The 26,632-nt window shown below is 40.8% G+C and overlaps 1 protein-coding gene across 3 annotated transcripts in view; it reads right to left on the reverse strand.

Annotated features, from left to right (window-relative positions):
* The window catches only part of INSC (INSC spindle orientation adaptor protein), a 250,036-nt gene that overhangs the window by 92,734 nt on the left and 130,670 nt on the right, over positions 1-26,632 (reverse strand). For all 3 annotated transcript variants that reach the window (XM_061610294.1, XM_061610295.1, XM_061610296.1), the window contains 4 exons: positions 10,088-10,433; positions 6,896-6,948; positions 6,394-6,517; positions 4,209-4,322 (listed from right to left, as the gene is read on the reverse strand). In XM_061610294.1, coding sequence (XP_061466278.1) covers positions 4,209-4,322; positions 6,394-6,517; positions 6,896-6,948; positions 10,088-10,433 — 637 coding nt within the window. The remainder of the gene's footprint in view (positions 1-4,208; positions 4,323-6,393; positions 6,518-6,895; positions 6,949-10,087; positions 10,434-26,632) is intronic.

Genomic DNA, 26,632 nt, shown 5'->3' on the forward strand with positions numbered 1-26,632 from the left:
GTAACCCCCTTTAGGATGCACACATTAATGTGGTGAGGTGGCTTGAGAGTGTTGAAGAAGCTGAGAGCAATGCTGTCAGGAGTCTAGACCAAGAGGCTAGACTCCTAGCAGGGGCACCCATGGCAGAATGGTCAAAGCTGAAACACCAGACTAAGATGCACTCAAACTCAGAGGAAGGCAGTGGTAAACCACCTCTGAATATCTCTTACCACAAAACCCCTATGAACAGAGTATCCAAAATGCAACACGAGATAGTGCTGGAACATGAGACCCCCCAGGTCAGAAGGCACTCAACGAGCTACTAGGGAAGAACAAAGGACAAGTACGAGTAACACTGTGACGAATGACGCAGCTGGGTCAAAGCCAAAAGGAAGCCCAGAGTCTGATGCGCACAGAAGCAAAAGGAGAGTCAGGAGTTGTACGACGCACACAGTAGGAACATGGAATGTGAGAAGCATAAACCAGGGAAAGTTAGAAATTGTCAAGCAAGAAATGGAACGCATCAACATTACAATACTTGGCGTGAGTGAATTAAAATGGACAGGAATGGGACATTTTCAATCAGGCAACTACAAAATATTTTATGCAGGAAATGAGAAATGAAGAAGAAACGGGGTTGCTTTAATAGTGAGAAGTGATGTAGCAAGAGCAATTAGGAGCTACAACGCAAGGTCTGAGCAAGTGATATCAATGAGATTAAACGGGAAACCTATTAACATAACCATCATCCAAGTCTACACTCCAACGTGAAATGCAGAAGAAGAATTGGAGAGATTTTATGCAGAAGTACAGGAAGAAATTGATCACACACCAAAACAAGATATGATGATAATCATGGGGGACTGGAATGGAAAAGTAGGGAACAGAGAAGAACTAGGAATTGTGGGGAAATGGGGCTTAGGAGACAGAAATGAAGCAGGAGAAAGACTTATTGAATTCTGTGAAGCCAATGATTTGTTTCTTGTGAACACATTTTTTGAGCAACCAAAAAGACAACTGTGCACGTGGACATCACCAGGTGGTCAATATAGGAATCAAATTGATTATATAAGTGGTAGCAGAAGATGCAGAAGTTCCATACTTTCTGCGAAAACAAGACTGGTCGTATCGAAAATCAGAGTAAAGCTAAAGAAGAACAAAGCAATCATAATGCCAAAATACAATTTAGATAACATCCCAGAAGAATATAAAGGTCAAATAAGGAACAGATTTGAGGTTTTAAACTTAGTTGACAGAGAACCAGAAGAACTATGGAATGAAGTCAAAGATGTTATCAGGGAAGAATGCAAAAAGACAATCCCTCTAGTTAAAAAGAGGGAAAGATATCAATGGATGACTGAAGAAACTCTTAAAATGGTTAAAGAGAGAAGGAAAGCAAAAGCAAAGGGAGATAGAAACATGGTCAGAACCCTAAATGCAATTATACAACGACTAGTATGTAGGGACAAAGAAAACTATTACAATAGTTATTGTACAGAAATAGAAAAGGACAACAAAATGGGAAGAACAAGAGCCCTGTTCCAAAAGATTAGAGAAATGAAAGGGAAATTTAAACCAAGAGTAGGGATATTGAATAATCAACAGGGGAACACACTGACTGACCGAGATGAAATAAAAGGAAGATGGAAACAATACACTGAAGAACTCTATAAAAGAGACGCTAGGATGACAGATTCATTCACGGAGGAACCATATGATGAAGAACCAGAAATTTTAGAATGTGAGGCAAAAGCTGTTCTTAAAATTCTTGGAATAAACAAATCACCAGGAACAGATGGCATACCAATAGAGTTGCTACAAGCTACTGAGACAGAATCTGTCCAAATTTTGACAAAAATTTGTCAAGAAATATGGAAAACTAAGCAATGGCGCACAGACTGGAAGCGTTCAATATATATCCCACTTCCAAAGAAAGGGGATCCCAGAGAATGCAGTAATTATGGAACTATTGCCTTAATATCCCATGCAAGTAAAGTAATGCTCAAGATTCTACAACAAAGGCTTTTACCATATATGGAGCAAGAAATGCCAGACATCCAAGCTGGCTTTAGAAAGGGAAGAGGCACCAGAGATCATATCGCAAACATATGTTGGATAATGGAACGGAGCAAGGAATTTCAGAAGAAAATCACCCTGTGCTTTATAGACTACAGCAAAGCCTTTGACTGTGTAGATCGTGAAAAACTATGGAATGCTTTAAAAGAAATGGGGTGCTACCGCATCTGATTGTCCTAATGTGCAACCTATACTCTGGACAAGAGGCTACTGTAAGGACAGAATATGGAGAAACCGATTGGTTCCCCATCGGAAAGGGTGTGAAACAGGGGTGTATTTTATCGCCCTATTTGTTTAATCTGTATGCAGAACATATACGGAAAGCGGGATTGGACCAAGATGAAGAGGTGTGAAAATTGGAGGGAGAAACATAAAGATATGCAGACGATACCATACCCTTAGCAGAAACCAGTAATGATTTGAAACAAACACTGATAAAAGTTAAAGAGGAAAGCACAAAGGCAGGACTACAACTGAATGTCAAAAAGACTAAAGTAATGACAACAGAAGATTTATGTAACTTTAAAGCTGACAATGAGGACATTGAACTTGTCAAGCATTATCAATACCCCGGCACAGTCATTAACCAAAATGGAGACAATAGTCAAGAAATCAGAAGAAGGCTAGGACTGGGGAGGGCAGCTGTGAGAGAACTAGAAAAGGTCCTCAGATGCAATAATGTATCGCTGAACACCAAAGTCAGGATCATTCAGACCATGGTATTCCCGATCTCTATGTATGGATGTGAAAGTTGAACAGTGAAAAAGGTGGATAAGAGAAAAATCAACTCGTTTGAAATGTGGTGCTGGAGGAGAGCTTTGTGGACTGCAAAAAAGACAAACAATTGGGTGTTAGAACAAATTAAACCAGAACTATCACTAGAAGCTAAAATGATGAAACTGAGGTTATCATACTTTGGACACATCATGAGAAGACATGATTCACTAGAAAAGACAATAATGCTGGGGAAAACAGCAGGGAGTAGAAAAAGAGGAAGGCCAAACAAGAGATGGACTGATTCCATAAAGGCAGCCACAGATCTGAACTTACAAGATCTGAGCAGGGTGGTTCATGACAGATGCTCTTGGAGGTCACTGATTCATAGGGTCGCCATAAGTCGTAATCGACTTGAAGACACATAACAACAACAACAATTGTTGTAAACCACCCATAGAGTTTCGGCTATGGGGAGGTATACAAATGTAATAAATTATTATTATTGTTGTTGTTGTTGTTGTTGTTAATAATAATAATACTATCACACCTTTTTATCATAGAACCCAAGGCATCATACATGTAGCTACCCCAGGCAGTCTCCCATCCAGGCACTGAACAGACCTAGATCTGCTTAGCTTCAGCAGGGTGGTGGCCTCATATGTCATCAGACCATACCCTGGTCACGTAGTCAGAAAATTGTATTTCAGTTATAAACCAGAACTTCAGCAATAATCATTGAAAGTTGGTCCATTATGTTTTTCTTTCTCTAGCTCCAGCTAGAAAAGGTTAGGAGAAGCTGCTCTAGGTGGTATTGTTTTTGGAGGCAAGATTGGTGGTGGTGAGGTCTTCTTTTTCCATGGCATCTCTTGCCTATGGACCTCTTGTTCTAGAGAGGCCCATCTTACACTTCACTGAGTTCATTCTGCAAAGCAGCAAGTACTTTCAATGAAAGGGGGATAGTGGCTTCGGCTCCTGCTGCTGTTACATTGCTGGGCTGACTTGCTGCTTTGATTGTTTCTGTTATTTTAATAATATAATTGATTTATATTTGCCCCCCTGGGCTCCTGCTGGGAGGAAGAGCGGGACATAAATATAATAAATAAATAAATAAATAAATAAAATAATTTACTGCATGTTAATATTAGTTTTAATGTATTCTTAGCAACTATGAGTGTCCATTTGGGCTGACTTATGGTCATTATTTTAGAACGTATGGATAAAATAGATAGATAGATCTTCAGAACTCCCAACTTAGAATGCAGAATATTCTATTCTTAGAATGCACAATAGTTTTCTGGGACTTTTCATGATACAAAATTCCATGGATTTTCTTTGAGTGCTATCACCTAAAAAAGAACACACACAAACACACCCCTACAAAACACACACAACATTCTAAGAAGTTTTCAGATTGACCAAACACAAGTGTGGCTTACCTTAGCAATGATGCGACACAAATGAGAACCTTCCTGGGTAAGACTGAATAAGTTGCTGGTAGCTGATTCAGCAGAATACAGATTATCTGATGAATCTATTTCCCTCACCAGGTTCTGTGTGACACAGACAAGATAAATTTCACTTACTTCTTCATGCATGTACAAATGGAGTGATGTCTATGACTTGGCTTCTTGGTTGCTTATGGATTTAATCAGTTTAAAGGTTTGTGTTGAAACTTAAGAGTTATTGTTTAGGGGAAATGCTGTTTATTTTATCCAAGTCCTTGAGTTTGGATTATATCCAACAGTTGACCTAGCAGAAGGCCTATCTTTCCAGTCCCTTACTCTTACATAAAGTCCCCTAAAAAGCCTCTCCAAAGGTTCTGGGACACAGAGGGATTTAGTGGGGATAACTGGATGGGAAAGAATAGTTGTGCAAGCAGCCTTCCACTCACATAACTGTTGGATACAACCCAACAGAAATAAATGATATCCTGATTAAATTTGTGGTATTAGAATGAATAGTAGAATATTTTACCACCTCTAGAGAAAATATTATAGGCTTGTGTAAACAGGAGCACGAGTGGAAGGAGAAAATGAATTTATACTGTTCCATGAACTTTTGCGCAAGAGCTAGTGGAAGACTTCTTGTACTGTAGCATCACAGTTGACCAGGGGACTTACTGAAGGCATAAGAACAGTGAATAAAGAAGATGCATGTTAATGGTGTACACTGTACTGGGCCATAAAAACGGTATTGAGAGTGAGTTTGTGCAAACTCTTACACAAGAATAAGTGCAAAACCAAAACTCCTCTTTGGGTCCTCTTCACTGACAACACTCTTCACCAAGTCCAAAACAGCTTTTTGGTGAATGGAGAGGCTTTCTGCTGATAGAATGGCACTTTTGGACCAACCCATAGATAATAAACTGAAGAAAGACAGCACCACATTATTTGTTCCACTGAGTAATTTTCAACTTGAAAATGCAATTAATTGTTTCATATGTTTAAAAAATAAAAATGGTATTATTTGTCCATCTTTTCCTCCTGTATCAAATTTGTAACAATAGTGCTCAGTGGCCTCCGCGAAATGATCAGATATGGACTAAAAAAACAGGGTACACTGAAATCACGCTTATACTTTTGAATATTGTGGCAATACAATCCAGATAATCTTATGATAAATTATATTTTTCTTTTTGGACTGCTGTGCTCTTTGCTTAAAAAATATGAAAACTTGGTTGGTTACTGTCCTGAGGACTCCTAGGACTAAACTAGATGATATGTTAGCTCTATATCTGTGCTGTTAAGTGCCAGGGTTGTTTTTCTTTTACATAAATTCCCAGCATAGGAAATCCAATCTAGACTGGGGTCCTAGCATGGGAGGTAGAGGGCTTTAACACTTTGCCTCACTATGGTCTTAATTCAAATCAGGACACTGTGGCAGCAGTAAGTTCCTTCCTCTTATGCAAATTGCCAGCACAGGCCTCCCAATCCATATCAGGACCATAGTGGGAGGACAAAGGGAAAAAAGCCCCAACATTCCCTAATCCATACCAGGTTCCCAATTTGGAAACCTGGCAATTTGTGTAAAAAAAACAAAAACATAGTCACTTAAAGGCCCAGATACAGAGCTAATGTCTTCCGTAAACTCTAAAGCAATTTCCTAAAATGTTTGCTGCTTACTCCAAGTATTGATAACTTGCATGAAGGAAATAAAACAATTAGGCCATTAAGACAATTTAGAAGACATTGCATCAATCCCAGGATTCCAGAATATTTGGTTAAAAAGAACAGTTCTAAAGATGAATATAATACCTATGTTTAACTTCCAGGACAAGACCATGATTTAATTATCACCATGTGTAAGTTCAATGTACTGTGATATCATACATTCTGTAATCATTATGGCATCTGATTTATAGAACACACAATACATTAACTGAAGCTCTGGAGGACACTCATCTGAGGGCAGCTGGAATGGAGTAACTCAGGCTAAAGCACACAGAATCTTTAGGCTGTGCAGGATGGAAAAAATCAAGCAGCACTCCCAAACTCCAAAATGAGAACACTGGTGAGGAGCCCCAGGATGGTGCAGGATATATTCATGGGATAAAAGCCAAGACACAAATTTAAATGCTTCCAAAATATTTTCCTTATTATTAGGTGAAAAATATTTACTAACCTTTATTTCATAGGTTAAAGCTAGTTCTATCAGTTGGCCAAAATACTGTGCAACTGTGGTTAGGGCATCATTAATACAAGATTTCATAGACTTTAATATCTGTTCATCTTCAATCTGTATGCACCTAAAAGAAAACATAAGAAAAGCATTGCATTTGCCCACATTTTTGCTTTAACTATCATATGTACTAAGGCTAAACCTTAATCAAGACATGAGACCTTAATCAAGCACAAATATAAATATTAATTTAAAATCACCAATTGGACACGATGAGCCAAAGCCCCACATGTACAGAGGTTTTCTGTCCTCTTCTATTAAGGAATATGTTCCATAAACACAGAGATTCTCATCACGAGCACCATTTGAGAGTGGAAAGCAATCCATTTATTTCAAACCAATCATAACATCATAATTCTTCAGATATTAAAACAGATACAAACCCTTTAAGAAAGGGTTGCTAAAGTTTTTTTAAAAAGTCACAACCAACAACATTTTATATTACCTTTCAGTAACTGTTGTAAGTTCAGAACATTTTTCCACTAGCATTGTTTCATACTGCAAAGGAAAGGAACAGAAATGTGAGAAGTGTGTTGTTTTAGTGTTATATTTTTCTTAGGCAATGTGAGAAATGATAAAGTTACTATGATTTAAATAATAATAATAATAATATTTAATTTGTGTGTCGCCTATCTGGCAGATAGCCACTCTAGGCGACGTACATTAAAATGGGATAAAATACAATAGTATCAAATGCAGTCACATTAATCTCAATAAATAAAATACTGGACAGTCATCAGTACATTTATAAAAACATTTACATATACAGCATATAATAGATGACAAAATCATGGAGGTTAACCCATCCCAAAGATCTCAAAGGCCTGTTGAAATAGCCACGTCTTCAGGGCCTTGCGGAATACATCCAGGGAAGGGGCATGTCGAAGATCAAACGGGAGGGAGTTCCAGAGAGTGGGGGCCACCACAGAAAAAGCCCTCTCCCTAGTACCCACGAACCTAGCTGTTTTGGTTGGTGGGATTGAGAGAAGGCCTTGCATGGCTGATCTGGTCGGGTGGCATAATTGGTGGCGGTGGAGGCGCTCTTTCAGGTAAACTGGGCCGAAACCGTACAGGGTTTTAAAGGATAATACCAACACCTTGAATCGGGCCCGGAAAACAACCGGCAGCCAGTGTAGATCAAATAACACCGGCGTAATGTGATCACGGCGGCGGCTGTTGCTAAGTAAGCGTGCCGCTGCATTCTGTATAAGTTGCAATTTCCGGGTCGTTTTCAAGGGTAACCCCACGTAGAGCGCATTACAGTAGTCCAATTGAGAGGTGACCAGGGCATGTATTACGAGTGGGAGCTGTGGAACAGGGAGGTAGGGTTGTAGCCTACGTATAAGGTGTAACTGATACCAAGCTGCCCGGCTCACGGCCAAAATCTGAGCCTCCGTGGACAGCTTGGAATCAAGAATGACCCCAAGGCTACGGACCTGGTCCTGTAGGGGCAGCCTCATCCCGCCAAACACCAGGTCAACATCTCCCAACCTTCCCTTGTCTCCCACAAGTAGTACCTCGGTCTTGTCAGGGTTCAGCTTCAGCCTGTTCCTGCCCATCCATCCACTCACGGATTCCAGGCACTTGGATACGATCTCCACAGCCCTCTCCGGTGAAGATTTGAATGAGAGATAGAGCTGAGTGTCATCCGCATATTGGTGGCACTGCAGCCCAAATCTCCTGATGATCGCTCCCAGCGGCTTTACATAGATGTTAAATAGCATGGGAGAGAGGATAGAACCCTGTGGCACACCACAATTGAGAGGCCAAGGGTCTGAAACCTCATCACCCAATGCTACCTTTTGACGCCTATCGGAGAGAAAGGAATGGAACCACCGTAAAACCGTGCCTCCCAATCCCAAACTCTCCAGGCGATCTAAAAGGATACCGTGGTCGACGGTATCAAAAGCCGCTGAGAGATCTAGGAGGACAAGGAAGGTGAATTCTCCCCTATCCAATGCCCTCCTCATATCATCTACCAGAGCGACCAAGGCTGTTTCAGTTCCATGTCCAGTCCTGAAACCCGATTGGTATGGATCTAGATAATCCGTTTCATCCAAGTGTGTCTGCAGCTGATTAGCCACCACTCGCTCAATGACCTTGCCCAAGAATGGTAGATTCAAAATTGGGCGAAAGTTGTTTAATATTTGGGGATCCAAGGAGGACTTCTTTAAGATGGGCTTTATAATAGCCTCCTTGAGGGCTAGTGGCATAACACCCTCTTGCAAGGATGCATTAACCATTGCCTTGATCCCCTCGCCCAATCTCTCTTTGCAGCTCATGAGGAGCCACGACGGGCAAGGTTCAAGTAGACAAGTGGTAGGCCTTACAGATGAGAGCACCTTGTCCATATCCTCAGAAGGAAGAGGCCGAAATCGATCCCATTTGACCGGTTTGCAACTGGCCAACTCTAGCTCACTCACTGTATCCACGGCGCACGGAATCGAGCTCCTCAGGTGCTCGATTTTATCAGCAAAGTGCTTTGCCAAATTGTCACAGGAGGCCTTGGACTGTTCCAAGGGTTCCTGAGCAACTGGACCGACCAGGCTTCGGACCACCTGGAACAACCTCCTGGTACAGCAGTCTGCTGATGCAATAGAGGCAGCAAAGAATTCCCTCTTTGCTGCCCTTACCGCCACCTGGTAGGCAGCTATTGCTACTCTAACCTGTGTCCGAGCATCTTCGGAGCGCGACTTCCGCCACCGGCGCTCTAGTCGTCTCACCTCCTGTCTCAAAAGTATGCATTTTAATTTAAAATATTTTAAAATCAGAGGGGCAATTTTGAACAGGAAGAAGAAGAAGAAGAAGAAGAAGAAGAAGAAGAAGAGGAAGAAAGAGGCAGAGGACTCTCTTTCCAATGACACCTTCACTGCTTCTCTACTCTAAGCAACCTCCCTGCAAAGTGGCTCTTCACTAAAACAGGGGTGGAGAACCTGTGTCTCCCACCCCAGATGCTTCTGGAGGGCAACTCCCACCATCCCTGATCATAGGCCATGCTGGCTGGGGCTGATGGGTTTGGAGTCTGACACTAATAAGAGGACCACAGATTTCCCACAGGTGTTTGTATGTGACATTAGTCTGGTATTCAAAGGACTTAATTTGAGAATAATTCTGAGAGATGGAAATACAACTAGATTTTATGCATAATTTTTGTGATTCAGTATTACTCAGAATAACAGCAAAACGAGGGAGCAGAAAGGATCGCAGCATGACAACAGTCTATAGCCTATGTTTTGCATACAGGAGGTCCTAGGTTCAATCCTTGGCATTGCCAATCAAAAAGATTCAGGTAGGAAATGATGTGGAAGACTTCTGCCAGTGACTCCAGAAAGCCAACCTGCCAGTCAGAGCAGGCAATACTGGGCTGGATGGGCAAACAGTCAGACCTGGTAAGTTTGATAGGCTTCCCATTATGACATGATTCCCAGTATTAAGAAATTCCCAGTATTAAGAAAATTCTGGGGGATTAAATAGAAGTTTTACTATGTTGAAAATAAGTTGCATTTTTTAAAACAAGCATACATGGAAAGATTTCCTCTCTCCAACTCGATGGATCTTTCATTTAAAAACAATAGTATAAAAACACTGGTTTGTCAAAGTATCGTGAACGTGAACAATAATTTCAAAATAATCCTACCTGATGCATTTCTTCCCAAGAATTTCTTGTGAATGCATTGTATTCATTTATCATTGAACGGACATGGCAGTTGACTTTTACTGTCATGCTGTGGACCCTCTGCCATCTGTTCTTCTCTAACTTTTGAACAATCCTGGTCAGCTCAGTGCTTATAATCCAAGCTCTTTTCAGCAACAACTGCAAGTTATCACAGGCACCATGTTGTGATGACAGAGAAAATTCACTCTGGGCATCTTCTTCTGTGCTGATTGGTTTGGACTGAAGAATACACATGCATTCACAATCAGTCATGAGCTTCAAGTCTTCCATCCACCGCTGGACGGAGTCTACCTGGATTAAATGCATACTAAAAATAAGAGGGGGGGAAGCCATATAAATACTACATATTAGTTTATTGTCATACATACTGGCTCCTATTCAGTAATCCTGGTGCACAGTGTCTACATTTGAGGCATAAGGTTCTACATATAGGTGCTCCACCATTTTCTTCAAAGTTGGGGAAAGTGCATAATGGTGAATGAAGCATGAAGAAAATAGAGAAGCAGTTGCTCACTCGAAGCTCCTTAAGTACACTGAAGTTACATTGAACCTTAAATCCAGACAAACGAAAATAAGCTCATATCAACGCAACACAAGACATTCCAGGGGTGATTTCATAAGCATTAACTTTCTAGATCATACCAAATATCCATCTAGGCATACAGTATCTCCAACAGTGGACAGCCAGATGTCTAGTCAAGTTCACAAATGGGGTGTGATGGAGACAGCGTTCCCTGTTGTTTGTCCCCAGAATACTCCATTTAGAGATTACATGTTATCCATAATCATTGACAGACATTTTCTCCTTTTTTGAAGACATCTAGTCATTTCTACTTTCTGAGAAAATCATGTAAGTTTGTTGTCTATTGTGTAAAGAAATTCTTCATTTTATTTGCACTGAACCAAATAATACTTTTCACTGGATTTTCTATTATTTTGAGGAGAAAATAATCTGGGTATTCACAAACTCTGCACCATTAATAATTTCATAAACCTTTACCTATCTAAACTAACAAGCTTTAACTTCTTTAGCTTTCATTTGCAGGGGGAAATGTTGCAACTTTGTCATTACTTTGGTGGTCCTTTTCTGCATTCTTTTGCAAATGGCAAACACGTGGGAGAATTACAGATTTATATAACAGCATTTTTATACTTTTATTTCTGATCGCTTTCCTAATGATTTTTAAAATTGGCTTGGTCTTTTTCAGTGCTGCAGCTCTACAAGCTTATGTTTTCAGAGAGCTTTCTGCCATGAACCAAAGATCTCTTCCGAAACTGGGCTTTTTTGGCTCAATCATTTTGGCCCTGAACATCTCAAATCCTGAGCAATGGAACTCCCCCCTCCTCTCCCCTGCCACCCGCACACTCTCAACATCTGCTCCAGAGGGTTGGGGAACTCTCTGGAGCAGTTTTTGGGGGTGCACTGGGAGAGGAAGGAGAAGTCCCATTGCACAAGTCCAACATCGTTCGTGCAGCGTTGGATACAACATAAGAACATAAGACGACCCTGCTGGATCAGGCCAGTGGCCCATCTAGTCAAGTATCCTGTTCTCACAGTGGCCAACCAGATGCCTATGGGAAGCCCATAAGCAGGACCTGAATGCAACAGCACTCTCCCCTCCTGCAGCACCAGCAACTGGTTTTCAGAAGCGGACTGCCTCTGACAATAGAGGCAGAGCACAGCCATCATGACTAGCAGCCACTGAAATTCATATCCTCCATGATTTTGTCTAATCCTCTGTCAAAGCCATCCAAGCTGGTGGCCTTCACTGCCTCTTGTGGGAGCGAATTTCACAGTTTAACTATGCGCTGTGTGAAGAAGGTTTTTCTATTCTACTGATGTGCTCAAAGACCAGTACGGTGACTCTGTGATTCTAAGACTCAGAGACAAGTGCACCCAACCCCAACCAGACCAGTATATTTTTAGCTCACATGGTTCTAAATGACATTTTGTGATTCGGCAGGGCTGAGTTATAATGTATCTCAGTCACGATGTTTGGGTTAACAGTACTACTAGATTACTTCCTCAGTTGCTGGTGAAATAAATTTTGTGGTGTACCTCCACCAAGCTGCCATTTACTTTAATATGATAGTAGAACAGAGGTACAAATATATATGAAAAAGCAGAAAACTTGATTTTTTTCTTAAATCAAGACAAGAAAAAGACAACAGTATCCACTTTCTTTTAACTAATCCTCTGTATGAACAACAGCTATGCATGGTTTATAATTTGTCTATATCAATAAACTATGCAATAATTTCCATTGCTGTAATATCTTATGTTTGGCTGAATTAAGTGTGCCTGTTTAATACAAAATTCCAAAAAAACACCCTGAAATTATGCTGAAATGTGCACATAAACTATGCAAATTAGCCATATATTTCCAGTTGCAATGGCATTTGCAACTTTCTTTAAAGTTTGGTCTTGGGAACCTGCTCCCCCACCCCCAGCATGTCAATAGCTTTTCAGTGTGATTAAGATTTTTAATATGCCAACCACACTTTTTATATAAGACTGGTGTCCAGATTCTAAACACATTTATTTCTAAGTGGAGGAACTTTCATTAGTTCCGTTGTCATGGACAGATCACTACCTGGTCAGGTTTAGACTTACTGGGACTCAGAACCTCCGCAGGGGTGGAGGACCAATTAGAATGGTCCGCCCCAGGAGACTGATGGAACCAGATGGTTTCCTGACGGCTCTTGGGGACTTTCCTGTCACCTTGGCAGGTGATTCTGTCAAAGCTCTGGTCGACCTCTGGAATGAGGAAATGACCAGGGCGCTGGACACAATCGCTCCTAAGCGTCTCCTTTCGCGGATTGGACCTAAATCTGCTCCTTGGTTTACCGAGGAGTTGGGTATGATGAAACGCGAAAGAAGGAGACTAGAGCATCGTTGGCGGAGAACTCAGAGCGAATCTGATCGAACACGGGCTAGAGGCTATCTAAAGACCTATTCCATGGCAGTCCGGGCTCAGAAGAAAGTTTTCTTCTCTGCCTCTATCGCGTCTGCCAAGTCTCGTCCGGCAGAACTGTTCTGAGTGGTCAGGAGCCTTTTAAGCTCCGACCCATGTGACCATGATGATGACCACTCAGCAGCCCATTGTCATGAATTTGCGCAACATTTCGCAGAGAAAGTTGCCCAGATTCATTCTGACTTAGACACCAAAATTAATACAGTCTCTGGGGATGTAGCTATGGCTCCTGCTTGTTTGATTAGAATGGATTCCTTTCAGCCTGTCCAACCTGAGGATGTGGACAAAATCCTTGGAGGGGTGCGTCCTACCACCTGCATATTGGATCCTTGCCCTTCCTGGCTTATAAAAAATGCCAGGGGGGGGCTGGTTAATTGGGCCACGGAGGTAATTAATGCCTCCTTGTTTCAGGGCAGAATTCCGCCCTATTTAAAGGAGGCAGTAATAAGACCTTTACTGAAAAAACCCTCCCTTGACCCTGCACTGTTAGTTAACTATCGCCCAGTCTCCAATATCCCTTTTTTGGGCAAGATAATAGAGCGGGTGGTGGCTACCCAACTCCAGAGGTTTTTGGATGAAACGGGCTATTTAGATCCATGCCAATCTGGTTTCAGGCCCGGTCATGGGACCGAGACGGCTTTGGTCGCCTTGGTGGATGACCTATGCAGGGAACTGGACAGGGGGAGTGTGTCTCTGTTAGCTTTACTGGATCTCTCAGCTGCTTTCGATACCATCGACCATGGGATCTTGTTGGGCCGCCTTGCTGGGATGGGACTTGGAGGCATGGTGTTCCAGTGGCTCCGGTCCTTTCTAGAGGGGCGAACCCAGAAGGTGGTCATGGGGGATGCCTGTTCGACCACTTGGCCATTGACCTATGGGGTCCCTCAGGGTTCAGTTTTGTCCCCTATGTTGTTTAATATTTATATGAAACCGCTGGGAGAGGTTATCCGGAGCTTTGGGGTTCAGTGCCACCAATATGCAGATGACACCCAACTCTACTTCTCTTTTCCACTTAATGAAACCAAGGAAGCCATCCAGACTCTGAACCGATGCCTGGTATCAGTGGTGGACTGGATGAGGATGAACAGGCTGAAATTAAATCCTGACAAGACAGAGGTGCTCCTTGTTAGTCAGAGGGCAGATCGGGGAATAGGGATCCAACTTGTGCTGGACGGGGTTACACTCCCCCTGAAATCACAGGTCCGCAGCTTGGGAGTACTCCTGGATTCGGCTTTGAGCCTGGAGGCACAGGCCTCTGCTGTAGCAGGGAGTGCTTTTGCTCAATTAAGATTGATACGCCAGCTGCGCCCGTTCCTTGATTTGTCAGACTTAACTATGGTGACACATGCACTAGTTACATCCCGATTAGACTACTGTAACGCGCTCTACATGGGGCTGCCCTTGAAGACTGCTCAGAAACTTAAATTGGTACAAAGAGCTGCAGCCAGAATGTTAACTGGTGCTGGACTTAGAGAACGTACAACCCCTCTATTGTACCAGCTCCACTGGCTGCCAATTTGTTTCCGGGCACAATTCAAAGTGCTGGTTTTGACCTATAAAGCCCTATATGGCTTAGGTCCAGGCTATCTGTTAGATTGTATCTCCCCTTATGAACCTGCTCGGCCTTTGAGATCATCTGGTGAGACTCTTCTCTCTATTCCATCTTCTTCGCAAGTTTTTCTTGCGCAGACACAGCATAGGGCCTTCTCAGTGGCTGCCCCTAGATTATGGAACTCTCTCCCCAATGAGGTTCATATGGCTCCCTCGTTATCGTCTTTTCGTACCCAGTTGAAGACTGTTTTGTTTAGACGAGCTTTTAATTAATAATGTTTATCTATTTTTAATCTATTTTGGATTTAATGTACTTTTAACTGTTTAATTGTATTCTTGTTTGATTTAATTGTTTTGGTTTTTAGTCTAATTATGCTTTAATTGTAAGCCGCCCTAAGTCTTTTGAGAAAGGGCGGGGTATAAATATTTTAAATAAATAAATAAATAAGTCAATCCAGCTGATGTAAGTGGATTGCAATTCTAAGTATTTATAACCGGTATTAGAACCCATAAGCTACTTCATATCACACTTCCTACCCAGCAACACAAATGGACTTATTCAGTGATTTGTGCATGTTGAACCAATCTTCTGAATATTGGATGAATGTCTAGTCTATTTTTTACTGTACATTATGTTCAGTGTTCAGCCAAGGGAAGCTGCATAGTCACTATAGAGTATCCACATAGACAAGTGTGTTGGCTCACTGTGAGGGAATTAAATGTGAATTAAATCTGAAATATTTGAAGGTTACTTTGGTGGGTAGTTTGATCTGCAAGCCAAACCTATAGCTTTATTCATTGAGCCAACCAGCAGTTTTCTTGAGCCGACTCCAAAAGTCATAATAGTTACCTTAAATTCAATGTATGGCCAATATTATTTCTTCTTACGGGTTGTATTTTTCATGTGCTGTAATCTTCAAAGCTGTAATTTGATTAGTTCTATTTTGTATATGCTGTATTTTCATACTCTAATAGTTTCATTCATACTCTGGTCTTGAGATTTTGGTTTGTTCTAGTGGGTTCACTTATTTTTCCTGGTGTGTATCCAATGGTGGCTATACCTCAGCAGAAATTGCTTCCACTTGCACAAGCCAGGGCACCTAATTTTTGTCAGTCCCTCCTGAACCAAGTTAGCCTTGAGTTGCTCCAGGGGACTGGTGGGCTTTCCAGAATAGAATGGGGTATGGCACAGACAGCTATAGTAGTTTGGGGACAGGGCCGGTCCCAAAGGGCGGCCAGGTCAGGGCCTGGCCAAGGGACCCTGGAGCCACAGAGGCCCTGTGATGTTCCTGTATTAGTGTAAATACTGTATTAGTGTAAATAGGGTAAGTGCTGTTTGTTTAGAAGATACATGGTAAGTAGAATGAAAGAGGAAGGGGGGTGAATGGGCAGTAGAATGCTGGATGATTGGCTGAATGTTTTAAAATGGCTGAGGGTATAAATGGAAGGATGTCAGGTAAATCTGGGTGGATGTGAGGTGAACGTTGGAGTGGATGTTGATAGGTTGTTTTGGTGGGTTTGAGAGAGTTGTTTGTCAGGAGACCGTGGAGAAGGAGGGGGGTAGAGTTCGGATTAGTATTAGATAAAACCATATGCTTATGTGCCTTGTGAAGTAATCTTGTTATCTTTGTTATCTGTGTTATTTAATAAATACTTAATTTGGTTTACCAAAGGCCTGATCCTTGGCTGGGGTTTCACAGACCAGAAGGGAGGGTGAGGTAAATAACCAAGGCTGAAGGGAAACTATAACAAATGGTGGCAGCGGGGAAGGGAAGAATAACACCACAAGTATTCAGAGCAAACCAGAATTATAAGCAGTCTGAGTAAATCAAAGGGATTGGGACAGCTGAAGCACGCAGTCACAGAGGTAACCTAATTGAGGGAGACTCAGGCAGAGTCTCTGGGACTACTGGTTATAGGACATGACTGGTGGTGCTGCCTAGCAGGGGGATCTGTTGAGATCTGTGCTAGAGCGGGGAGAGAAACCATAAGAGAGGACAGTCCGGACTGGTGGAGTCCCTGGTGGTGCCTAGTGACAGGCAGTAACTACGAGCAGGAAGGAACCTGACAGGGAGAGCCAGGGAAGGACGCCTCACAGGCCCCTGAGGGGCCTCTCAATAGGATGGGGGAGGAGTAGCATTCCTTTTCCATGATCCACAGCAGAGTAGCTGCTGCGGATCGCAGAGGAAGCTTCTTCTGCCTGCCCGTCTCTCCTATCTTTTGAGGCTGTGTGGGCTGCGCATGCAGGATTGCCATTAACCAAGATGGCGGCTGAGGTTTCCCTAAGGGGCTGAAGCCTCCGGCACAATCTTGATTGATGGCAGCAATGCCTGCGTGTAGCAGCTCGCAAAGCCGCAAAAGACAGGAGAGACGGAGCCAGAGAACGGGCAGGCAGAAGAAGCTCCCTCCCCGTGAGAGACAGGTAGGCCCGAGCACATGCATGAGTGTGTGTGTGTGCGCGAGAGTCTGCATGTGTGTGAGCATGTGCACGCCAGGGCCCGAGCATGTCTGGAGCCAGCCCTGTTTGGGGAGATGGACAAAAATCAGGTGCCTTGACTTGCACAAGTGAAAATATTTTCACCGACAGCAAAGCCACCACTGGATACAACCCCTTCTTTTTTTTTTAATATATATATATATAAATATATATGTCAACACATATATAAAATAAAATCCAAACATCAAAACAGATTACATAAATGCATTTTATATTCAGTCTTAGCATGGCAGTAAGTAAAATAACTATACTGGGTGTAATTTGTACTCCAGATTGGAATCTTAAGAACAGCTGCTGCTTTGCCTTTCAAAGTACACAAAATCTCCCAATAAGCTGCAAGTATATACCTCTAAGCATCACTATATTACTTTTTATAATTCTATATTGCTTCCTTGATTTCAGTTAAAATTAAAATCAATAACTGAACCAGCAGACATAAACCTTTACAGGGGAAAAAATGGCTTGACTGATTTTTCTGAGGTTAATAGAAGTATTAGAATGCCCAGACTATAGAAATAGAAATAGCACTGCCCTGACTGTTCCTCTTAGTGGTGCTCTTGGTTCAGACCCTAATTAGATTTCATAGATCAATACTGGAAGTGTGTGTGGGGGGAATAGTACTCATGAAAAAATGGAATAAGACCTTTTCTGACCTGGACCATGAATGTTCATGCTGAATGTTTTTCGTCCATTTTTAGCAGTGCTACAACCTGAATAAAAACAATAGCTGTAGACCATTTGTCTTAACAATAGCTGTAGACATTTTGCTGGGCATGCATCTTCCACAAATTAACTCTTCTGCTCCAAACAAATCATGAAATGTTCATATAAAGGAACCACAATATACTATAATAACAGTTGCATGAGTCAGAAATAATGTCAGGAACAGCCTTGTGAGACGGAGGACAAGAGAATTAGATTGTGGACATCCTCATTTTATTTTCAAGATTTAATTTATTTAGGTCACAATGCAACTTGCATTGATGCCGGGCTGAGGGGAGTTGGATATGGTGGACCTTCGGCTGAGTGACAGGCTATGCTGGCATAAGTCCCTCATCCTGGCTCAGCCACAGGTCCACCAGAGAAGCCCTGCTGAGAGTAAGGGGAGCCAGCAGAAGGCCTGCAAAAGGAGCGTTCTGGGGGCATATTGGAGGAGGGGCCAAGGGGGGGCTTATCTGGTATCCAAGTCCCACTCAGCTCTCTCTGTGGCCCTCTGTTGTGGCAGCTGGTACACCAGGGAAAGGGGTAGCAGAAGGAAACACATATTTTGTTTTCTTCCAATGTGCCCTGCTGGCATTGCCAGCATCCTCTGATCCACAAGGCCTCCAAGAGGCATCTGGATGTGATGGCCTCTTCTGCCATCTCCACCTCTGCTGGCCTCGCTCCTGCTGGCCTCCAAAAAGTCGGACTGCTCTACCCATATATTTTTATTTCAAGGTGTTCAACATCGAGTTATTCAAGGAAGTGCATGAGAAGTATTCTAGATATGAAATACAAAGGTATGTTCATGTAAAATTTAAAGCTAAGTTGTAGAGCACAAGCTTTGCATATAGAGGTTTCCAGGGTCAATCTCCAGCTTCTTCCGATAATGCTGGAAACACTCCTGACTGAAGAGCCACTACCAGTCACTATAGACAATACTGAGCTACATGGTCCAGTGGTCTGATTCAGTATGACAGCCTCTAAAGTTCATATGAATTCACATTTCCCACTATTCTGTAATACAGCAGGGGTTGTTTCAAAACTATTTCTCTATAATACATAAAGAACAGCATTATAAGAAAGCTATGAAAATGATATACACTGTAAAATTATAAGTATCAGTTCACAGATAGGCAAGTAAAGTTTTCAGTTTCTTTAGTTTCTATTTGTAAAACTGCACTGTTTAAGCATCCACAGAACCTTTTAATGCAGGAGGATGGGAAGACAACCAGACCTTGGCCACACCCCTGTAACCTCATTGGCCATGCCCCTGTGACCTCATAGCAGCCCCACCAGTTTTAGAGGTCACCAGCCACTACTGGTCCACCCATGCACTTATGATCCTCACTGGATCCAGATGCACTGTACAGCATTGTAAAACAGCCTTCAAAATTTGAGACTTTCCAATTTATGCCAAGCAGCCTAGTCCAAAACATTTTAGATAATAAAGTAAAATACATGGCTAAACAAAGGCAGCCACATTTTCAGGCAAAATAAAAGAGTATTGATTTTCACTGCGATGAGCACTTAAATATTGTCATTTCTTAGAATGATTTAGGCTAACTCCCTGAAGTCACATTATCTTGATATATATACAGCAAAATACATATGAATTAATTGGACTAATCCAAGTGAACAATTTGAGGACTTGTTTGTATATTTTGTTGTTAAAATACTTTTACGTCACTTTTCCAGCAATTCAAAGTGGTTTAATATCAAATTCAGAAAAAGACATTAAACGCATTAACAGAGGGTGATATTTTATGCTAGTCCTACTCAGAACAGACCCATGAAAATTAAAAGACATGATTAACATAGGTTCATTAACTTCAATGTGCCTACTCTGAGTAGGACTTAGTTGAATACAATGCAGAATTACAACATTGTTTACAGATTTAAAGCAACCACAAAAAACCTTCTTCTTCAAAAGCCAAACAGAAAAGTTAGATCTAATAACTCAGGCTTAGGTTTGAATCATGAATCCAGGTGTGTACACAGACACACAGAAGGCAGTGAGCTTAGGCAAATGTAATTAGGTACACAACAGCAGCTTTGGACTCCTGAAGACATGATTCATAAACCATAACGCTTGCCATGAAGCCAGGTCTCTTCCATTAAAGACAGCAAGGTGAAATTGGCTTGTTGGTAATAGCTCAGGTTTAATTGGCATAAAGTACATGCCATAAATCATTTAAAATATGCATGTGATTAGGGATGGGGAATAAATTCAGTTCAGCTCATATTTAAAGCCAAATCTATCAAATTTACACTTTCTAAAACGACATGAAACCTGAAACACAACCATCCTTCAGAATTCACACATCCAAATTTTGTGATACAGTTTTCCAAACAATATCTATAAAAATGCATATATTCAAGAAGAATGTGCATAAAAATGAATAGTAGAAATAACTTACAAAAATGCATTATATAAGGAGAAATTGCTTGCAAAAATGTGTATGTTAGTCAAAACTGCATACAAATATGTGTGTTATAATAATTCACACTAAAATGCTGAAGAATTTTCATGAGGATTTTTTTAAAAAAAATCACAATTTGCTGCAGAAATATGAAGAACTGAATTTAAGACTGGGAAAATGAGAACCAAAATTGACCAATCCTTCCATCCCTACACGTGCTGCATAAGGCAGTAGTGTTCTTGATTGCAACTCTACAGGTCCCTTAACTGGCACTCTAAAAATACAAGATTCTGCATTATTTTTAATGGCTCTGTTCCAGACCTGGCCACACAATGGTTGCATTCAGATGTCATGATAAACCATGGTTATCCTGAGGAAAATAAGCCTAGCTTTCTCCAGGTTTGCACATTCCCATCTCCTGTTGTGGCTTGACCACAAGGATTTTGGAAGCTTTTGGTTCCATTTTTCATTAACTTGAGCTTATCATGTCATCCACCAAACAAACTATGCTTAGTCTTAACTTTTTTGAAGCAAGCAAGAAGCTGGCTTGTTGAATGAACCAGAGTGAAGATTAACCACAGTTCAGTTGTAGATGGTTATATGGACATTTTTGATCTCTTGCAGTCATACCAGAGGAGGGTGAGGAATGTAAGAGCCCAGAAAGGGGGGGGTAGAGGCTAGGCTCATTTCCTTCACAGTAAATCAAAGCTTATCATGACATCCAAAATACAGCCATTCTGTACAGCTGAAGGACAGTTTAGGTGTTTTTATCAGGAGAGTACATTTTTCTCAAAAAATGAAATTCGTCAGGGGAACCACAAGGCTCATGTCCTATCATAAAAACTGAAAACTTTAGGTAAATATGGCTTTGATATTTAAAAAAAGCAACTCTGACTATGGACAACTTAAGAAACAAACATAGTTCAAAATGAAAAGCATTCTGTTCTACTTCCTCCATTCAGACATTTATATTATTAACTTTTTTTAAAAACCACATTTGACCATATGCCCTAACCAAAATTACATGCTTTGACAACAGCCTAAAGCAATGCTTACAGAGCACAACAGAAGCCAAGGGAAATGCCTTCAGAATCATTTGCCTGCAACATTTGCACAACAAAAAAGAGGGGGTCACTCTAGGGAGGGGAAGTGTAGCTTAATTAAATTAAAGGAATGATGTTTCTCAAAATGCTCAGCACTGACTCGGCATTTCTGATTGAAATAAGAGCAGATCTTCCAGAGGATCCAAGAGAACTATAGAGAGCTGTCTGCTTTGAAATTAAGCTTATTGAGTTGAATATTAGAAATTATTTATTATTTCAACTCATACATTTAAGATTCTGGGGCTAGTAGAGGACACCAAATGTCCATATTATTTCAAATGTATAAGGCTCCAAATACATCTATTCTACAGTATTACTGTGTGTGACATTTTAACATGATGACCATTCCCTGCCATAAAGAGGTTATAATTTTCCACACAGGGGAGGAAACAGGAGGCAACCACGGACAAGCAGAGGTGTTCACAAATGGATCCTCAAAATTATCCATCCTATTTGTGGACAGACAAACTGGGGAGACTATGTCACTGAATTTCTCCAAGGGTGTGAGAAATTATGTCAGGGGTTGAGCTCACCATTAGTAAGTGGCCTTTGAACAGTGGGTGTTTTTTTTCTTTAATTCTAAAAGAAGGAGCTGCCTTGGGCTCTTTCGGGAGGATGAGATATAAATTCAATTGTTTAATGATAATAATAATAATAAATATGGTTTCCCACACACACACACTTGCAGTGCACGTGATTGGCAGCAACAGTGTTGCAGCATGGCTACCATTTTGCAACTTACACAAATCCTGCATTTGGGGTGGGAAAAGATGATGGGCACATCTTAACAATGTTGGAGATTATTAAGAGAAAATTCAGCAAAATGGCCTTCTGTTTCTACGGAGGTAAGAAAAAGAAAAAAGCCTCAAACGTCTCAGAAAAATGTATTCTGAGAAATTTCAGCTCTTCTTTATAAACTTGAAGGGAATATGGATCATTTCAGTGACATGTAAGTGTTGTTGCAGGATGACACTTATGACATCATTATCTACGAAAACTGGCATGCAAGAATCAAAAATAAATAAAAACATAAATGAGGGCTAAGGGATTGTAGCCAATGTTTCACAGAAAAAACAGCATTTTTAGGAGGAATATGACCTGTTTATTGAACATTTATCCTGATTTGCTTGCACTAGTCTTCCATGAGATGATTAGACTGTTCTGGACTTTCTTGAGCATTGATTCTGATTGGTGTTTGGGGAGGCTATACAACAATGAGGATTCATCCTGTTTTGCTTGCACAGTGTTTATACATCTTCCCATTAATAATTTGTTCATCCCACACCTTTAAGTGTGTTTCCCCATGACTTTTCTAACTGCAAAAAGCTCAGGAGTGGTGATGGTTGTTTAAAAAGTAGTTTTGTTGAGCTAGGGTGACAGAGCCCTTTAACTGCACAAACCTAAATTTCTGCTCTTTGCTTGAAGCCCTCCTGAAAAATAGTGTCAGTCTGGAATGAGAGGAGACATCACAGGAATGTTCTGAGGAGAAGGCTGTGCTGGTGCAAATGGACAAACGATGGTGACAAGCAGGAATATATGCAGAAGTGGTTCACCTGGTGGGGCAGAGCCTCAACATTAGCTTCCCAGCAGGTGTCACTGTGAGTTCCCAGCAGGAAAAAGGGAGGACAAGGTGGCAGCAAGCTTGGCACAATGTGGGTGCACAAAAAGACCTAATTCAGTGCTCCTGTCAGTGCACCCACACCATGCCAATCTCCGCATCACCTCGCCCCCTCCCTGCCAGGAATCTGCCAGGAAGTGAGTGCTGTGGCTACACCCCACCGTGTGAGCCACTTCCGGATATACTGGGACAAAGAAGAGAGAAGAGAAGACAAAGCCATGGAAGGCTTTGGAGGCAAATACAGGGACTTTGTGCTCAGTTCCAGATCAGACAGAAAAACTATGTAGGGATTTATGGAGGATTACCGTTTTGTCTGTGTGATGAGAAAGGTAAGTGATTAACCTTGGAGCTCCTGCAGTTTGTGCTAATTCTATTAAAAGCAGAAAAACTCACTGAAGTTACCACTGTTAGAATTTCAGAATATATATAACAATGACATATTGGCAAAAGGGTCATTTATCCAGATATAACTATGGGGGAAATAGCAACATATAAAAGCAGCAGTAAAAAAATGTTATGTGCCTTCAAGTCGATTTCAATTTATAGCAACCCTTTGAATCAGAGACCTCCAATAGCATCTGTTACAAACCACCTAGTTCAGATCTTGTAAGTTCAGGTCTGTGGCTTCCATTATAAAATCAATCCATCTCTTGTTTGGTCTTCCTCTTTTTCTACTCCCTTCTGTTTTTCCCAGCATTATTGTATTTTCTAGTGAATCATGTCTTCTCATTATGTGTCCAAAGTATGATAACCTTAGTTTCATCATTTTATCTTCTAGTGATAGTTCTGGTTTAATTTGTTCTAACACCCAATTATTTGTCTTTTTCATTGTCCATGGCATGAGCAAAGCTCTCCTCCAATTCCACATTTCAGATGATTTTGCTCTTACCCTCTTTTTTTCATTGTCCAACTTTCATTGTCCAAAGATCAGGAATACTATGGTCTGAATGATCCTGACTTTGGTGTTCAGTGATTGTTGTTGTTGTTATGTGCCTCCAAGTCGACTACGACTTATGGCGACCCTATGAATCGGTGACCTCCAAGAGCATCTGTCATGAACCACCCTGTTCAGATCTTGTAAGTTCAGGTCTGTGGCTTCCTTGATGGAATCAATCCATCACTTGTTTGGCCTTCCTCTTTTTCTACTTCCTTCTGTTTTTCCAAGCATTATTATCTTTTCTAATGAATCATGTCTTCTCATGACGTGTCCAAAGTATGATAACCTCAGTTTCATCATTTTAGTTTCTAGTGATAGTTCTGGTTTAATTTGTTCTAATACCCAGTTATTTGTCTTTTTTGCAGTCCATGGTATTCGCAAAGCTCTTCTCCAAAACTTATCAGCTTTTTTCACTGTCCAACTTTCACATCCATACATAGAGATCAGGAATACCATGGTCTGAATGATCCTGACTTTAGCGTTCAGTGATACATCTTTACATTTGAGGACCTTTTCTAGTTCTCTCACAGCTGCCCTCCCCAGTCCTAGCCTTCTTCTGATTTCTTGACTATTGTCTCCATTTTGGTTAATGACTGTGCCAAGGTATTGATAGTCCTTGACAAGTTCAACATCCTCATTGTCAACTTTAAAGTTACATAAATCTTCTGTTGTCATGTCTTCTTGATGTTCAGCTGTAGTCCTGCTTTTGTGCTTTCCTCTTTAACTTTCATTAGCATTCGTTTCAAATCATTGCTGGTTTCTTCTAGTAGTATGGTATTGCCTGCATATCTTAGATTATTGATATTTCTCCCTCCAATTTTCACACCTCCTCTTTTGGTTCAAACCCATTTTCTGTATGATAAGTTCTGCGTATAGATTAATTAAATAGGATGATAAAATACACCCCTGTCTCACACCCTTTCCAATGGGGAACCATTTGGTTTCTCCATATTCTGTCCTTATAGTAGACTCTTGTGCAGAGTATAGGTTGTGCATCAGGACAATCAGATGCTGTGGCACTCCCATTTCTTTTAAAGCATTCCATAGTTTTCCATGATCTACACAATCAAAGGCTTTGCTGTAATCAATAAAGCACAGGGTGATTTTCTTCTGAAATTCCTTGGTCCATTCCATTATCCAACATATGTTTGCCCAATACTATCTCTGGTACCTCTTCCCTTTCTAAATCCAGCTTGGACATCTGGCGTTTCTCGCTCCATATATGGTAAGAGCCTTTGTTGTAGAATCTTGAGCATTGCTTTATTTGCATGGGATATTAAGACAATAATTACTGCATTCCCTGTGATCCCCTTTCTTGGGAATTGAGATGTAGATGGAACTCTTCCAGTGGACCATTGTTTTCTTTTCCATATTTGTTGACAATTTTTTGTCAAAATTTGGACAGATTCCATCCAGTAACTTTTAGCAATTCTGTTGGTATGCCATCAGTTACTGGTGATTTGTTTCTTCCAAGTATTGTAAGAGCAGCTTTCACCTCACATTCAAACATTTCTAGTTCTTCATTGTATGGTTCCACCGTGAATGAATCTGTCATCCTTGCATCTCTTTTACAGAGTTCTTCAGTGTATTGCTTCCATTTTCCTTTTATTTTATCTCGGTCAGTCAGTGTGTTCCCCTGTTGATCATTCAACATCCCTACTCTTGGTTTAAATTTACCTTTCATTTCTCTAATCTTTTGGAGTAGGGCTCTTGTTCTACCTTTTTTGTTGTCCTCTTCTGTTTCTATACAATAGCTATTGTAATAGTTCTCCTTGTCCCTATGTACTAGTCACTGTATTATTACATTTAGGGTTCTAACCATATTTTTATCTCCTTTTGTTTTTGCTTTCCTTCTCTCTTTAATCATTTAAAGAGTTTCATCAGTCATCCATTGAGGTCTTTCTCTCTTTTTAACTAGAGTCTAGTTAACTACTCTTTTTGCATTCTTCCCTGATAATGTCTCTGACTTCAATCTATAGTTCCTCTGGTTCTCTATCAACTAAGGTTAAAGCCTCAAATCTGTTCCTTATTTGATCTTTATATTCTTCTGGGATGTTATTTAAATTGTAATTTAATTGTTATTTAAATTGTAATTTAAATTGTAATGGGCTCCTGCTGGAAGGGCGGGATATAAATTTAAATAATAAATAAATAAAATATGATTGCTTTGTTGTTGTTCTTTAGCTTTACTCTGATTTTCAATATTATCAGTACATGATCTGTACCACAGTCTGCTCCTAGTGTTGTTTTAGCAGAAAGTATGAAACTTCTCCATCTTCTGCTACCATTTATATCATCATTTTGATTCCTGTATTGACCATTTGCTGATACCCACATGTCCAGTTGTCTTTTTGATTGCTCAAAAAATGTGTTTGCAAGAAACAAATTATTGGCTTCACAGAATTCAGTAAGTCTTTCTCCTGCTTCATTTCTGTCTCCTAAGCCCCATCTCCCCACAGTTTCTAGTTCTTCTCTGTTTCCTGCTTTTGCATTCCAGTCCCCCATGATTATCAGAACATCTTATTTTGGTGTGTGATCAATTTCTTCCTTTATTTCTGTGTAAAATCTCTCCAATTCCTCTTCTTCTGCATTTGCCGTTGGAGCATAGACTTGGATGATGGTTATGTTAATACATTTTCCGTTAAATCTCATTGTTATATATACAGCCAAAGACATGGCTAGGCCAAAAAGAAAATACATAGC

Source organism: Rhineura floridana, chromosome 2 (assembly GCF_030035675.1).
Source record: "Rhineura floridana isolate rRhiFlo1 chromosome 2, rRhiFlo1.hap2, whole genome shotgun sequence".
Taxonomy (NCBI): Eukaryota; Metazoa; Chordata; class Lepidosauria; order Squamata; family Rhineuridae; genus Rhineura; species Rhineura floridana.